At 42.8% G+C, this 16,932-nt stretch overlaps 2 protein-coding genes across 7 annotated transcripts in view; one reads left to right on the forward strand and one right to left on the reverse strand.

The window, feature by feature from the left end:
- Positions 1–58: 58 nt before the first annotated feature.
- LOC140903927 (ras-related protein Rab-18-B) lies at positions 59–12,940 on the forward strand. The gene is made up of 7 exons (XM_073325907.1): positions 59–265; positions 371–426; positions 1,003–1,064; positions 4,861–4,933; positions 5,926–6,044; positions 7,466–7,532; positions 8,585–12,940. The coding sequence occupies exons 1-7, from the start codon at positions 213–215 to the stop codon at positions 8,755–8,757; spliced, it is 603 nt and encodes a 200-aa protein (XP_073182008.1). The 5' UTR covers positions 59–212; the 3' UTR covers positions 8,758–12,940.
- A 3,231-nt stretch (positions 12,941–16,171) lies between these two features.
- MPP3 (MAGUK p55 scaffold protein 3) overlaps positions 16,172–16,932 on the reverse strand; it is a 111,564-nt gene continuing 110,803 nt past the window's right edge. For all 6 annotated transcript variants that reach the window (XM_073325893.2, XM_073325892.2, XM_073325895.2 and 3 more), the window contains one exon: positions 16,172–16,524. In XM_073325893.2, the coding sequence (XP_073181994.1) occupies positions 16,348–16,524 (177 nt within the window). In that variant the 3' untranslated portion in view covers positions 16,172–16,347. The remainder of the gene's footprint in view (positions 16,525–16,932) is intronic.

Genomic DNA, 16,932 nt, shown 5'->3' on the forward strand with positions numbered 1-16,932 from the left:
CCCGGGCCGCTCTGCGCCGGCCGGGCCGGGCCGGGCCGGGGGCGGGCGGTAATTGGGCGTGTTTTGCTTTCTCCGGGACTTTCACAGCATGGCCCGGGGAGGAGGCGGTGGGACGGGACTGCAGGGCGGAGCTGGGCACCGGGCGCCTCTCCCTGGCAGTGCGGGGCGCGGAGGCAGCTGCGCAAGGCCCGGCCTTGGCGCCGATCGAGGCGATGGCCACGCTGAAGCTGCTGATGGTTGGGGACAGCGCGGTGGGGAAGTCCAGGTGCGGAACGCGCTCCGGGAGCGGCGGGGCCGGTTTCGGGGGTGGGGGTCCTGGGAGGCCGCTGGGCCTGTGCGGCCCGCTCACCCGTCTCTGCTTTTCCCGCAGTCTCTTGCTGAGATTCACCGATGACACGTTTGAGCCGCACTTGAACCCCACGATAGGTGAGTGCTGCGAGCTCCCCTGGCCGGGCTCCGGGGGATCTCTGAGCTCTCGTGCGCGAGCTCCAGGCCGCCCCAGGGGAGTCCCCCAAACCTGCAGCGTTACAGGGGGTAGGAGGTTGAAATGGGGCAGGTGTAAGGAGCCAGGGCCAGCGATGACACCGGCTGTAGGGATCCGGATTTGGGAGAGGGAGGAGGAGGAGCGCGGCAGAGGCCTCCTAAAGAGGATCGCGAGGCTTTCATAACTGGCTGTTATGACCACGCGCAGCCTGTGTTTGTTCATGCATTTTCTCCGTGTGAGAGGCTGTGTACACCCTGTGCGGTGAAGGGACTGCACCTCTGCCGTGTCGCGAGGTACCAAGTGTTGGCGAACTTCATAGCAACTAAACTAAACGCAGAGAAGCAGCCGCGCTAGTCCGTCGCAAAAAGAAAAGGAGTGCTAGCTGCACCGTAGAGACGAACCAATTTAGGTAGTCTCGAATAAGGTGCCACTAGCACTCCTTTTCTTTACACGCAGAGAGTAGCAAAGCCTCTCGCTGTGTTTGTCCTGACCTTGCTTCCCTCTCTTTTGCATACCAGGTGTTGATTTTAAAGTTAAGAGAATGATGGTTGATGGCAATCCAGTGCAACTTGCAATATGGGTAAGTTTTGCCCAGGAGGGATAAAGACAAAAAGACTGCCCTTTTATATTACTAAAGTTTGCTGTACTTTAAAACAGTGTTTAGTAGTGAATGGGTATGCGGCATACACAGTATCTTGAGTATTTAAGTACCATGGTTCTGCTACTGTAAAATTGTGTGAAGTGGGCTAGGCTCCTTTTTTGAAAAGCTTGTCACATTTCATCACTTTCATCCCGAGGTTTATTTCCACTGCAGCATAAATTCCAAGGGCTCACTCCTGCCATTACATATGCAGCTGGGATTCACTTCAGGTGAACAGATAGCAAGTGATAAGGGGTGGGTGGGTGGGTGTGTGTGGAGGGGGTAATAGGTGCCTAAATAAGACACAGCTTCAAATATCAGGTCTGTCCCTAAAAAATCGGGACATCTGGTCAGCTTAGCTTCACTAGTTCTTCTGGACTGCTCTGCTGTGCATTAATGGACTTGACAAGACACAGCCATGCATGAAAGGGGAGGATTGAGCCCCAGGTAGACAACCCTTGAACAGCCAAGACCTAATGGGGATGAAATGCCCAAAACAGCTACTGTATGGATTTGGCAGTATTATTTCTATTAGCTGTTTTGCATTGAACTCACGGAGCACCATGCTGAAAACAAACTCTAGACAGTTTTATTTCGACACTTGCCAGGCATTGCCCCATTCCATCAATTAATGGGAAAGGGGAATTTAGTGTTGTAATCTCTGTTTAAGGCTAAAGACCTATTTTCAGAGGGTCTGAGCCTTCGCCCACAACTGTTGGTTTCAGTGGAGGAATTCAGAACCTCTGAAAATTAGGACACCAGACTACAACTGCATGGGAAATATAATTATAATATTTTTAAAGCTTCCTCTCCACACCCACATCCACAGTACTTGGTGCTCAGTGCAACAGAATGATCATGTTCTAAAATACGCCAAATAAAAATCTATTTAAAAATGTCCCACTTAAAATTAAAAGAAAAACTTGAAACTTTCTCGCTCTCCCAAAAATATATTTATACATGATGCCTATTATTCTCCTCTCTGTTTGTTTTCCGCCCCTCTCCTCTCTCAGATCCTCAGCTTTTCTTGTTTAAGTGAGGTGAGGGAGACTGAAATTAAACTCAGGAGGAGAAGGCTCCATACACATGAGGGCACAATTGTCTGTCAGCCTCAGATCTAAAAGGTGGATTGTGGGGGGGTAGATGCTCATATGCATGAGACCTCGTATACATTATCTTGGACCAATACTATTAAGGCTTTAAAATAAAAACAAAACAAAAAATGCTATCATAGGTAACCTGCCAGTTTGCATAATTTACACACTGATTGTATATAAAGCAGGAGTAATACAATCATGGTTGTTCAAACCAGGGAGGAAATATGCTTCTTGCATTCTGAACAAGTCGCAAGCAAAGAAGCAGCTCTGCCAAGAGGGAATTCAAATGACCAAGCCTCAGTCACAAGGCTGTGTCTTGCTGTTCTGAGCTCAAAATCAAGGGCAGAGCCTGTGCAAATTGTGCTACTGAAAAAGATACCTTTGCAGCAGTATGTTAACAGCATCAGGAGAAATCACTCATTACTGACGTGAAGCTGTATTATATAAAAGAAAATCCATAAACAAGCCGCCAATCCCCAGAAAGATGTGCAGAGTCCATCTTTGTTTAATGTTTATGCCAGTTTACTGTGTACTGTGCATAGGTACTCTGATGACTGGTGCTCTGTAAAAATTAAAAATCATAGATAAGGTTGAAAATAATAAATTTGTTTTTCTGGCTGTTCTGGAATTAGTATTTGGAAAACAAATAAGATTTCAAAAGCTTGGTGGGGAAATTGGTCATCTCTAGAATATCAAACAGACTTGGAACATAGCACTTGCCCTGCATTCTGTGTACTTTACAATTTCATAAAGGCTCAGCAGGGAATGTTCTGAAATTCCCTGTGGCTGTATGTGATCTGCCTTAGCATGCCAGATGTTAAAGCAGAGCTGCTTATTTCTAAGAACATCACTTTTGTGTAGTGGCTTTAAAATCTTTCCTCTTCTTTTCCATTAGTCAGGTATCCAGGAGAAATTTTTTAAGTGTTTATTTTACTAAGATTGCATCAGACACTGCAGGATTTTCATTATTATTAAAACTGAGGATAACATTTAGAAGCCATTTCTTTTTTGTTCTTTCATATTGACAGTTGCATTGGTACAAAGGAGTGCTCTGCTGTTGTATCCTTTTGTACTTGGAGGTTTAAGGGTATAATAACAAACTGCTTAATAAAAACAGGTCAGCCCTTGTAAGTGAATACCATGCCAAACCTATGATTGAATATTTGCTTAACAAAGTAGAGAAATTACATGATGGTGTAGATGTCCAGCATGTCTAGGTATTGTAATCCTTACATATATTTAAATGGAAATTTCTGAGGCAGACTCATAGACTTTCAGGCCAGAAGGGACCATCGTGATCATCTAGTGTGACCTCATTGCAGGCCACAGAACGTCACCCACCCACTCCTATAAGGAACCCATAATCTCTGGCTGAGTTACTGAAGTCCTCAAAACATGATTTAAAGACTTCAGGTTACAGAGAAATCCACCATTTACACTAGTTCAAACCAGCAAGGACCTGTTCCTCATGCTGCAGAAGAAGGTGAACCCCTGCCCCCCCGCGAGTCTCTGCCAACCTGGCCCTGGGGGAAAATTCCTTCCTGACCCCAAATATGGTGATGAGTTAGACCCTGAGCATGTGGACAAAATCCACTAGCCAGACATCTGGGAAAGAATTCTCTGTCATAACTAAGAGAGCTTCCCAACTAGTGTCCCATCACGGGCTGTTGGAGACATTTGCTACTTGCCGTTGCAGATTGACTATATGCCATTGTAGGCAGTTGCATCACACCATCCCCTTCCTAAACTTTACAGGCTCAGTCTTGAAGCCAGTTAGATTTTTTTGCCCCCATTACTCCCCTTGGACGGCTGTTCCAGAACTTCACTTTCACTCCTCTGATGATTAGAAACCTTTGCCTAATTTCAAGCCTTAAATTTATTGATGGCCAGTTTATATCCATTTGTTCTTGTGTCAACACTGGCACTTAACTTAAATAAAAGAAATCGTGGGTAAAATTTCATATTCCTTTGCCCCTTTATAGTCCTTTCTGTGCGGGTTTGGATTTCATAATGCACTCTGGAAATGTTTGAAGTCTTTCTGGAGGGAAATATAGGGTATTGCACTAATAATTGAATTGACCTGTAAATAACTTTTAATCTAATTTCTCATCTGCTTGGAATCCTGCTAGCCTCAAAATGTTTTACACATACCGGGCCCTCTTCTTCTACTGCAGGATAAGCCAATAGAAGAATCAAACCCACTGTCTGCTCCTCCTGCCTGCAGTGTAGTGTCTTGCACTGGATGAATATTTATTCCCATTTCCTCACCTCTTCCACTTCCAACCCTGCTCATTGTATATATAGTATTATTTTGCTTGCAGTATTATTCCCTTATTTATTTTTAAATGGCCTTCCAGATCTGAGTCCCATTGGCTTTTCTCACCTCTTTACTCCGGTTCAGAGGCTGACATCCTCTTTAACTTTAAACTTCAACTATAACCTCTCTTTTTTCATGGTTTTTCTTTTCATCTCATCACTTTTCCAAATATTTGTTGCCTGTTTCCCTGACTCTACATCGCCTATGCTTTATGTATCCTAATCGCAGGATTCCAGGTCAAAGCAGTGTTAACTTTTTCTGTTTATGCCGCATATTGCAAATTACCCTTTAGTTCTAAATCTTTTTGGTTTTTCCTCTGTAGGATACAGCGGGACAGGAACGGTTTAGAACACTGACTCCCAGTTATTACCGAGGAGCTCAAGCTGTTATTTTAGGTAGGAGGAATATGATTAGCACAACTGTGAAATCATTATCACTAACTAAATTTTAATACCTCTTTACCAAAAGCAGTGGTATTCACTTAAAAGGCAAGAGGAGAAATTAACATGGTTTTAACAATATGCCTGCTCCACTAGGCTGAGTTTTGGCTCCTAACCTTTATCAGCAGGAAATGATAAGTCTTCAGAACATTTTATACTAAAAAGCTGTAGACTTTATATTACAGACAGCTCAACCATTGAGCAGATGCATTCTCAGCTTTATAGTAATTTCTGTTTGGAGTGTTTCTGGTTACAAAGCAAATTGTTTTCCAAGTCTGCTTTTCCTGAGACTTTTTATTTCCCTCTTCAGAAACAATATCAAATGTGCCTGGTGAAAAGCACAAATAACTTATGGCAGGTCCCATTCTTTGTGATCACATGAGTTGAAAAAATCTGATTCCTATTGTCAAGTGATTATGAAAGCTGAATAACCTGCTATACAGAATATACATTCCTTCTGTGGTATAGTCTGCCACTCTATTCAACTAATTAGTGATAAGTAAGCACAGTTGTGGAGTTACCAATAACCAGAAGTCTCTTTTTAAAAGAGTACTGAAAATTCCAAATGTCTGTTGCTAACCCACACATGAACACACTCTGCTGCCCCCATAAATACATAACTTTCTATTTTAAAATGTCCTGCAGTTCCACTGTCAGCTCTTGAATTCAAGGCTAGTAACAGCATAAAGCCCCAGCTGTTAGGTTGGGTTCCCCAACCTTAAATATTACAGGAACAGGTGTTTGTTTCCTATCATCACTATACTTACTCTGAGTCATCAGGGATTAGAATTGCCATTCCTACTGTCCGAGAGATCACATCTACTACTCCTACAATTATCTGAAAGTAATCTCAAATGAATAAAGACATAAGAAATGAGGGCAGCACTAATGCAGTAAAAATAGCCCAGGAATCTGCAGTTGACCATGTCCCTTTCTTTTGTTGCTAGTGTATGATGTCACGAGAAAAGACACTTTCACAAAACTAATGACCTGGCTGAACGAGCTGGAGACGTATGCTACGCGGAGCAACATTGTAAAAATGTTAGTTGGCAATAAAATTGACAAGGTCAGTTTAGAGCTGTGTCATCTTATGCTCATATACTTGGTTCTCATTCGTGGTCAGTAGGTGTTTCCTATGCACCAGGAGGCTAACAGCCCTGCATGCAGCATACCTGGTCTGTGCCGCTTTGACTGAAAAACCTGAAATGGGGCAGGCTGGAGATCTCCTTTCCTTGCTGCCTCCTCTTAGAGGCAGAAGGTTGTTTGGGAATTTTGTGCAAAATTTTGTGACATGATCTAAATCAGGTGAGCTGTTGTAAAACAAGATTAAGAATGGAGAGAGCAAATCATATTTAATGAAAAGAAACTACACTGGAACTCTTCCTGAGCATCTCTAGTGAAGTGCCATCCGAGTTACAAGACCCCACCCTCTCTCCCCTGCTGTCCCTTCCTCCTGACCCTTTGGCCAAGCGGTATGTCTTAGACTCAGCCTCTGGGTCTCCCTGTAGGTGTTACCTCTGGGTTTCAGATCTGCTGTCATTCTCCCTCCTCGTCTGACTCATAGCACTGTTAAACTGTTTAGTTTTCTTCAATGGGCCTCATTTCCCATCTTAACTACTGCAGCCTCCTCGTCGCTCGCCTCCCTAACACACACCTCACCCCCTCCAATCGGTTCAGAAGGCAGTGACTAGAATAGTCTTTCTTGCTCATCGCTCTGACGGCATCACTCTCTCTGAATGCCTCCACTGACTCGCTCTGTATCATCACACTGAGTTCAAGCTTCTTGTGCTTGCCTTCAAGGCCCTTTACAGTTCTGCTCCTTCCTCCTTGTCCACTCTTGTCATGTTATCTCCTGAAGACGCTTCCAGCCTTGTCTACCCGTTTGTCAGCCTCACACACTAACATCTCCACTCTTTCTCCTACACTGGTCTTTATGAACAACTCCTCCTTTAGTCTAACGATCCAGTCAGTGATTTAACCGCTCTGCAGGTGAAAACTTGGTGTCTGAATCTGTGTTTCCTCTGTGAGTCAAATATTTCTTTAGTCACTTTTCAACTAACTAAAACTTTTGTCAATCTCACCCTGTTCTTCAGAATCAATCAGAGGTAACAGACAAAGGTCAGTTGACTCAAAATTCTGTATCTGCCCAGTTATTACCTTCCTGATTTTTACCATCTTTTAGACCCTTTAATTTTTTCTGTAGCTATTTTGAAATGCTGTAGTGGATCCAGGGATCTTTCCACGGTTATATTGCTCTCAGTATCAGTACAACTATGATATTTTTAAACCAGTGTTACAGTGGTTGTAAAGCCTAATGGAACCATTCAGTCATTTATGATCACCATATAGACTTATGGATTTGCAGCAACAATTCGATGTGTCTGGAGGAGTTTTAGAAAATATACCCATAATGACACTTTTCCTTGGAGTTCCCAAGATCTGGCAAGTATAGCATATTTTACTTTTATTCTTTTCTTTTCTCTGCAGCCAGATCGTGAGATAAACAAAACAGAGGGACTCCAGTTTGCTAGGAAACACTCAATGCTCTTTATAGGTATGCAGTTCTTTGCCAATAAAGATATACAAATAGGATAGTTATTTTGTTGCAGCTGAGCATGAATGAACAGAATGCCGCTCTCCTCCAGGCCATTATTCTTTGTTACTCTTGGGCTATTGCAGCTACAGATGGCTGAAAGCAGTGAGTACCTTTCAGATTCACCTTTCGTTAAATTAACATGACTCCTTTACTGCCTTGGTGTCCTATGTGTGCACAGAGAACCTTATTTTCTGAGGTGCTGCATATTTACCTGATCTGGAGTTTTGGGTGCCTGAAAGTTAGGCCCATAATGTGTACCTAACAGATTGGCACCAGTCTAACCCTTATCTTGCAGACATTAATAATTTCAATTGAAAATAAGATTAGTGTCATTGACTGGGAGCCACATTTAAATCTGTGACTTAAAAGTAAGATGTGTTGTTTTGTGTTCCCAAACCCCAGAGCCTTACTCTGCTCAGACTGGAATCTTTATCCGGGGCTGATACCCAGAATTTTGACCAGTTCCTATTTTCCAACTTTGAGTTTTTTGTACAGTTATGGAGGTGAATTTATAGCCAATTGTAGAATGCAGTCTGTCTTGGGGAGATGGTATCATGGTGAAGATGAGCAAAGATGCAATGAAATGAGAACCTACAACTGGTGAAGCCTCTTGAAATGTAGGGTTGGAAGGACCTAAAGGGGTCATCTAGTCCATTGCCCCACAGTAAGGCAGAATTAACTATGAAGCAGAACAAATGAGTATAGGGAGAACTTTACATTCTAGAGCCATCTTTTTCTAAAAATATATTTGCAGGATCGATCACAACCTGAGGAGAAGTTTCAATTTAAAAATGCAAAAAGGAAGGGGAAACAATGGAGTTCCCTTTAGAGGAAATTAGACTCTTCAGGCTGCTGTGGGATGATTTGTCAGTAAACTCGAGCTCTGAGGAGGAAAAAAGTTCAGCTGCAAATAACAAAATAGCATCCCTTCCCCTCCAAAGATAATTGTTTTATAAAGCGGAAAATTCTGTGCGCAAAAAAAGGAATTATTGGTTTTACCCTCTTTCTAGAGACCAGTGCTAAAACACGGGATGGAGTACAATGTGCCTTTGAGGAAGTGGTCATAAAGATCTTACAGACTCCAGGACTTTGGGATACAGACAAACAAAAGTGTGGAGTCCAGTTGGAGACTGCAGCACACACAGAGGAAGACTTTTGTGGTGGATACTGTACACTTACTTAAATTCACAGATGCCTGTTCCATCCGACCAGCTGGACTTTCAGGCATGTTGCTAAGGGCTTCCAAAGACACAAACCAACTTCCATTCTGGACACATGTGATTTATGCTATGGGACCAACTCAGATGGGTTAGCTGCATACATTTATGAGTTCGTTTCAACGCACCTGCCTGGTTTTGAAATAATAGATTTGATGGTTACTATATTGTCAAAAATGGAATGGATATTTATTTGCATGAATCATGGTGCCTCTTGCTCCGACATTCTTTGCTCAAAAACAGTTGTTACGCTTTTGTACTCTTCTTCCCTCTTATCTTCCCCTGTGTGTAACATACAATTTGATACTGAAATTTTGAACTTGCACTAAAATAAGACTATAGTGTCAGATAGCAGCAGAGTGTTAGTCGTCAGAGGGCTAATACTAGAGCCAAGCTGTCCAACCCACAGTCTTTATTGAAAAGCTTTCAATCGCTACAGTAAGCGTGCAAGGTCCTCAGGCAGCCACGTTCCCTTGAAGTGTTGAAAAGACACTTCCCATGCTACAATCTGGGATAATCACTGATTCTGCCTCCCTGGTTCAGGTACTTTTATGTGCTGGGACTTCCTCCGAGACCTTTTCCACTGGGCTTATCCAGAACATTTCATCCAGTTCTCTCGGATCCAAAAACTCAGTTCAACTCCAGCTCATCATTCAGGTTATTTCATTAGGCATGGAACAGTTCTATGCCCACACTAGCCAGGCCTAGACGCTGGTGGTTTAGATACAGGGTGACATCACAATTGCAAATCATATCACACACTACACATTTTTCTAGCTCCTAACAGCTATACTTTTTAAATGTAATTGGTTTGGACATCATACGGATCACGTAAGGACCAGTTGCTTTGCTGATTGTGTAGGGCCCAATCACTTATGTCCTCACCTTAGCTACATTTTAAGCTTATCAGTTCAAAGTATTCCCACTTACCTCAGCTCGTCCCAAAACACTGTCTCCAGAAGTCAGCCTGTCATACCCTTGTTTTACAATTTAACCTTGCACTCAAATTGAGCTATATGTAAGTTTACTCATGACCAGCAAGATCTAGGCCTACACTATGTAGTATATGTCGCTGCTAACCATTCCCAAGTCGGCTGTAATCTAGCTGCCTATCCAAAATACTCTGGGTGAGGACAGTCATCATTTCAGTGTCATACTCTTGAAGAGGTAGCCTTTTTCCATTAACTTCTCCTTTGCAAACCCAGGAGTTTACATGCAGCTCTGTGTAGATTTATGCCTCACTGTTTCTTACATAATTTCTACCACCAGCTAGGATCAGTGACTATTAAAACTGTATTGGTTTAGGCTCTAATTCCACAAGCCACTTCTACAGTGCAGATCCCCACTGCAATTAACAGGGCTGTGTGTGGGCCCAGTGGTCTGCCTGGGTGGAGCACCTTACAGGATCAGGAATGTAGTCAAGTCTCCCTTCAAACTGTAAATGTGATCAATACAAAATCTGGTTTAAAGCTATGTGACAGCAAGTGAGGTTCTACAGGATTTTCCACTGAAAATGAGATCCTTCTGTCCATTTTCTTACAATTTCCATAGTGGTGTTCTGGTAATTAGTTGCCACTTACCTTTATTATTTCCCATTACACTGAATCATTTCTCTTCATATAAGAGTTTGAGTTATGGACGCAGCTGTGGCTCTTCTAAAAACTTTGAAATTGCTGGGCCAGATTCTGACCCCAGGTATGTTGCCTTCTATAGAATTACTGCCAGGTTTCACTAGCAACTGAGACAAGAACCTGGCTGGTGGTTTTAACAGCCAAGCTCAGCCAGCAGAAGAGATCACTGTGACAGCAATAAATAAGTTAGATGCAGCAGGTTTTGCAAGAAGGTCCTCATGATTTGGGCTGATTTACAGAGGACCACGTGCACTGTGGGAACTCTCTTTTTATGGTTCTCTTTAGCTAAGCTACAAATGAATATCCAAAGGCTTCATGCTAGTTATGGTGTTTAAATTAGTCTCAAAAGTCTCTTATCCTGCTCTTCCTAGCATGTGAGTGGAAGAGGGTGACCACTAGCGTGACACTTAGGAAAGTTAAGACAAATCAATTAAAGTAGTGAAGTCAGCATGCCTGAATTAAAACACATTCCATCCCTGTGTGGATGCTCTCATTCAGAAGTAAAGTTGCTTTAGTTCACTGTAGCTTATTTCTCCTTGTCCCATGCAGACAAGCCCTAACATTCATCCCTTGAATAACATAAAGGTCCGAAGCTTCTGTTGAATGAATAAGAAGAGAACAAAAGGGAATTTAAGGGTGAGAGTAGGTGGCGGGGGATTGGCTGGGATCAGGAGGACATCTGAATTCATGGAATCAGAAATAGAAGAGACTGAGAAGGGCATCTTAGAGTTGCAGCTATAATACTTACCATAGAATCATATCAGGGTTGGAAGGGACCTCAGGGGGTCATCTAGTCTGACCCCCTGCTCAAAGCAGGACTATTCCCCATTTTTTGCCCCAGATCCCTAAATGGCCCCCTCAAGGATTGAGCTCACAACCCTGGGTTTAGCAGGCCAATGCTGAAACCACTGAGCTATCCCTCCCCCCAACATTATACTTAAGGTTGGCTTACCTTTCAGCCCTTAAAAATTACAGGCAGTGTTCCCTATGTGCATAGCTGTTTCTGAAGCTGTTTCTGAACTCCTAGCACAAGTTCCAGAACTGCAGTGTGACCATGGGTGAGAGAGCATGTGTATGCACACAGCACGTGTACAGTCATTGCTGCGTGCAGCAGCCACTGATCATAGAAGATCATAGAATATCAGGGTTGGAAGGGACCTCAGGAGGTCATTCTAGTCCAAACCCCTGCTCAAAGCAGGACCTATCCCCAATTTTTGGCCCAGATCCCTAAATAGCCCCCTCAAGGATTGAACTCACAACCCTGGGTTTAGCAGGCCATGCTCAAACCACTGAGCTATCCCTTCTGTGCAGCTGCTTCCATTCTGTGACTGTCCTGCTGCCATGCCTAGATACTATGCTAACTGGTGCTATGTGAATACCATAGAGTCAATAACTGGAGTCTACCACCCTCTCAGTAGGAGTTTGCTACTCATCAGCTACTGGACTAAATGTAACAAACTGCCTCTCCTACCGTACAAACCAGTAATATGCCCCAGCCTCCTTGTCTGTAATACTGAACGTCATTTCAGTATTTGTATCTTCTCTCTACATCTGTCAGCATGGGCTCCAAGCTCTGTAGTAGCTATATGGACGTAAACTATTTAATGATTCCTAAAATATGCTGTTGCTTTAAAATAATGGCTGTTTAATAGCTCCCTCCTGTTGTAGTCTACTTTTGCACTTTAATTAATTGCACTGGCAAGATCCTGCTACTCCACCCCCCACATATGGGTAAGTAGTATCAATAACTAAGCAGTGTGTAGGTCTCTAGCTACGCACTCTCATTATTACTAATTAGAATTAGACCACCCACATGCAGACATTTAAGAATGTACCCTGCCATGAAAACTGCACACCTTTATGTGCATGGAATATTACTGTAATAGAAAATAGTTTAATTGGTCTTTTTAATACAGTATTTTTAGAGTTTCAAATGGACACTCATATCAAACATGACCCCATCTTAGGTTTGATAAAATTAAACTTTTAAAAAACTGAAACATCATAGAAATGTCTCCATGAATGTTATGCATTCCAGTGGAAACGGCTTAGTTAAAAAAAAAAAAGTTGTTTGCTTTTCAACTATTTTATCTTTGAACTAGTGCAAGAAAACCTAAAAATGAAATTGTCTAGAAGCCAACTATAAAGAAAAACAAAAGTCTTCAAGATGAGAGTTGCAAACAGTGCCCAAACAGCATAAACAGGAAACATCAGATAATTAAAACTGGAAGAATTTTAAAATTCAAACTGTTGTATGTAACATCTGAAGAAAATAATAATAAAAATCCCCTACTGAGTCTCACTATTAAAGACCACTGTCAAGTTAGAAATAATTATTGAATTTTAACTTTTAGTGTATAATAAAGCATTTGATGGTAATACCTATCAAGTCCATAAAAATAAATCGCACGTTTTCTTTCTTAACGTTTTCTAATATGTTGCGTGTCATGTGTATTAGTGTAATACAACAAATGTAATATAAAATTATTTATTTATAAATATAAACATTCTGCTACTTGCCAGATTTGTCCTACCTTATTTTGAAGCAGTTATGGGCCTGATTCTGTACTGTCTTGTTCCTTGTAGAGTCATTTTCATTTGTGTAAAATGGGTGTATAAAACTGCCACTGGTGTAAGTGAGTGGATAGTTCGGATATGCCTAAGTAAATGATGGTGTCAGGTGCAAAGCAGTTGGAGAATCAGCCCTTGCATGTTTTCCTGTACTGAAATCTGAGTCTGAAGAACATGCTACAAAGTCAGGGGGCACTTGATGAGCTCAATCAAACACAGACCAATGAGAAAATGTTTAAATCCTAAAGCAGCTTTTAAATATTCTTAGCAACAGCTGTAGAACCATGGCCTCTTAGAAAACCAGCCTAAAGAATAACATCTCACTTCACCTTACTGGCTGCAATGTATAAAATGTGACTATTGGAAAGATGGTGATTCAGGTCAATTCATCACAAAGTAAAAGAGAATGGTGGTTTGCTGGTGTGCCCCACCACAAATTCACATGCACAGTGTGTTACATCTCACAAAAGGGACAGCTGTTTCAGCCCTCAACAGTCGGTATGCAGAATGTAAATGTTACATAATTCAGTCCTGTTCATATCTACTGTATATCACCACAAACAGGGAGTCCAGACAGAGGCAGGGAAACTGAGACGGAGCCCTGTATGTGAGCTAGTGAAGCAAGGAGGTTGAGTGGGTAAGCTCAGACGGGTATTTTGGGGGACTCTGGAGGAAGAAGTGAGATATCAGAAGACTGGGATGCATCTGAAAATTGTCTGGAACATGGATATGGTGTTATGATGCAGCAGGCAGGAGAGCCCTTAATGTGGGATGGGTGAGTGAGCAGAAGCTGAGAAGTAGGATGGGTCCAGATCTAATGCATCCAAGGATGCTGAGGGAGTTGGCTGATGTGACTGCAGAGTCATTGGCCATTATCTTTGAAAATGTATGGCGATCGGCGGAGGTCCCGGACAATTGGAAAAAGGCAAATATAGCGTCCATGTTTTTAAAAGGAAAGAAAGAGAACCTGGAGAACTACAGACCTTTCAGCCTCACTTCAGTCCCCAGCAAAATCATGGAGCAGGTCCTCAAGGAATCCATTTTGAAGCACTTGGAGGAGAGGAAGGTGATCAGGAACAGTCAACATGGATTCACCAAGGGCAAGTCATACTTCACCAACCTGATTGCCTTCTATGATGAGATAACTGACTTTGTGGATATGGGAAAAGTGGTGGATGTGATATATCTTGACTTTAGCAAAGCTTTTGATATGGTTTCCCACAGTATTCTTGCCAGCAAGTTAAAGAAGTATGTATTGGATGACTGGACTATAAGGTGGATAGAAAGCTGGCTCGATCGTCGGGCTCAACAGGTAGTGATCAATGGCTCAATGTCTAGTTGGCAGCCAGTATCAAGCAGAGTGCCCCAGGGGTTGGTCCTGGGGCTGGTTTTGTTCAACATCTCTATTAATGATCTGAATGATGGGATGAATGGCACCCTCAGCAAATTCACAGATGACACTAAGCTAGGGAGGAGAGGTAGAAATGCTGGAGGGTAGGGATAGGGTCCAGAATGACCTAGACAAATTGGAGGATTGGGCCAAAAGAAATCTGATGAGGTTGAACAAGGACAAGTGCAGAGTTCTACATTTAGAAGGAAGCATCCCATGCACTGCTACAGGCTGGGGACCAACTAGCTAAGCAGCAGTTCTGCAGAAACAGACCTGGGGATTACAGTGGATGATAAGATGGATATGAGTCAGCAGTGTGCCCTTGTTGCCAAGAAGGCCAAAGGCATATTGGGCTGCATTAGTAGGAGCGTTGGAGCAGACTGAGGGAAGTGAGGCCACATCTAGAGTATTGCATCCAGATTTGGGCCCCCCACTACAGAAAGGATGTGGACAAATTGGAGGGAGTCCAGCAGAGGGCAATGAAAATGATTAGGGGGCTGGGGCACATGACTTATGAGGAGAGGCTGAGGGAACTGGGGTTATTTAGTCTGCAGAAGAGAAGAGTGAGGGAGGGATTTGATAGCAGCCTTCAACTACCTGAAGGGGGGTTCCAAAGAAGATGGAGCTAGGCTGTTCTCAGTGGTGGCGGATGACAGAACAAGGAGCAATGGTCTCAAATTGCAGTGCGGGAGGTCTAGGTTGGATATTAGGAAACACTATTTCACTAGGAGGGTGGTGAAGCCCTGGAATGGGTTAACTAGGGAGGGGGTGGAATCTCCATCCTTAGAGGTTTTTAAGGCCCGGCTTGACAGAGCCCTGGCTGCGATGATTTAGTTGGTGTTGGTCCTGCTTTGAGCAGAGGATTGGACTAGATGACTTCCTGAGGTCTCTTCCAACCTGAATATTCTATGATTCTATGTGGGTGCTACCTCAAGGGATGGTGTGGAGAAGTGAGAGACCTGCTGACAATGCACTGTTCTAGCTGAAGTGCTTATAGCACAGCGTAACTCCTGCTTCTCAAGGGGTTAGTGTTGGTCTTATCTCCCATATTAAGAAGCAGGGGAGCTCACCTCCAACAGCCCTGGGTATCATTCCAATATGTCATGCCATTTGTATGCACTCAGTTCTGAGGACAGACATGACTCCTGTGCAGTGCCATGATTCCATTTTTCCTCCATAAGAAAGATGGCTTTATGGGTAAAGCATAGGGCTGAAAAGAGATGTGGTGCTCTGCTGCTTCCCAACTATGGGCAAGTCACTTATCTGGTCAGTGCCACAGTTCTTATCTGTCAGGTTGGAATGGCATTTGCTTCCCTCCTAAGTGTGCAGTGAAGCCTGATTCATTAATGTCCGAAACTGATTTGTCCTTCTCTGTTACCTCCTAGCCACAGATCTTTCCAAATGCGGCTTCCTTTGTTTTAATTCCACAAGGCTCCCTTGTCTCCTGTCTGGAGTGGGGGAACCTGCTTCTCCCTGTGTTTGGACACAGACTTGAAAGCATAATATCGGTGAATATCCATAATGCCTCAGCTAGTGTTAATACAGATATTTCACAATGATATTAATCATCAATGTGGCACTAGCTTTCATAAAAGACCTTAACTGCACTTTTATAATATAGTAATATTGTATACAATCAGTTGATTCAATTACTTATCATTTGAGGTTCAGACCCGTGGAAGAGCCTATCTCCCTCACTCACTAAGTTGATGGCTTTGTTTGCCTTTTATGTACATGTACCTTTGTTGTATCTGCCTGGTTGGTCAGACAAACAAATACACATTCTGTTGTTTAGGGCACAATGAGCTGATGCATTGCTTGCCAAACACATTTTAATAACGTAATTCTCGCACATATCCATAACTTATTGTACACATCCCGTACATACAACATGCAATAATTTTAAGTATCAGTGTGATATTAGTTTTCCAATGATAGTTTACATGAGACCTTTTACATCCAGATTATGACAACAGTTTGTTAGCTGTAGTGAGTATGTCAGGCCTGACGGGAGCTGCTAACAGAGCACTGAACCACAGATGCGCATCTGTGTCATACCGTCCCGTAGTACCAAGCACTAAAGGGAGCATTTCCAATGCAGTGTTTCTCTTTTCTCCTCCTTTTTCCTCTCTGTTGTTGGGCTATTTAAATTTTGAAAGAAAGGTTTATTTAGATTTAACTTTATTTCACACCTAAATTGTCAGATCATCAGTGTATTATACTGTTGCTTGCCCTAATTATCAAAAGGAAAATCTACTGAATTAGTGCTCTTGAGGCAAGGGACAGAAGAAGGCCCTGCAAGACTCTCACTTATTCAGAGGAGTGAGCCACTGCAATGGACTACTGTTTTATCAATGCCCTGCAGATGCTGTACCCTAAGGCCACCTCCACTTTTGGGAAATAGCCCAGTGTCTTATAAGATGTTTTCTGAGATATTCGTATCCCTTAAACATGTTTGTTCTACCAACCTCCTGCTGAGCTGCCATGGGGCAGAGACAGGTACAGCGTTACTGTCTGTGCAAAAGAATTATAAACTTTCCGCTTGTAAT

This window comes from Lepidochelys kempii, chromosome 27 (assembly GCF_965140285.1).
Source record: "Lepidochelys kempii isolate rLepKem1 chromosome 27, rLepKem1.hap1, whole genome shotgun sequence".
In the NCBI taxonomy this organism is placed as follows: Eukaryota; Metazoa; Chordata; order Testudines; family Cheloniidae; genus Lepidochelys; species Lepidochelys kempii.

Excerpts from the sequence above, each read along its gene's own strand:
- LOC140903927 (XM_073325907.1), top strand. The coding sequence starts at position 213 with ATGGCCACGCTGAAGCTGCTGATGGTTGGGGACAGCGCGGTGGGGAAG. Across the intron at positions 266-370 it reads AGCGCGGTGGGGAAGTCCAG|TCTCTTGCTGAGATTCACCG; the intron begins GTGCGGAACGCG and ends CTTTTCCCGCAG. Across the intron at positions 427-1,002 it reads GCACTTGAACCCCACGATAG|GTGTTGATTTTAAAGTTAAG; the intron begins GTGAGTGCTGCG and ends TTTGCATACCAG.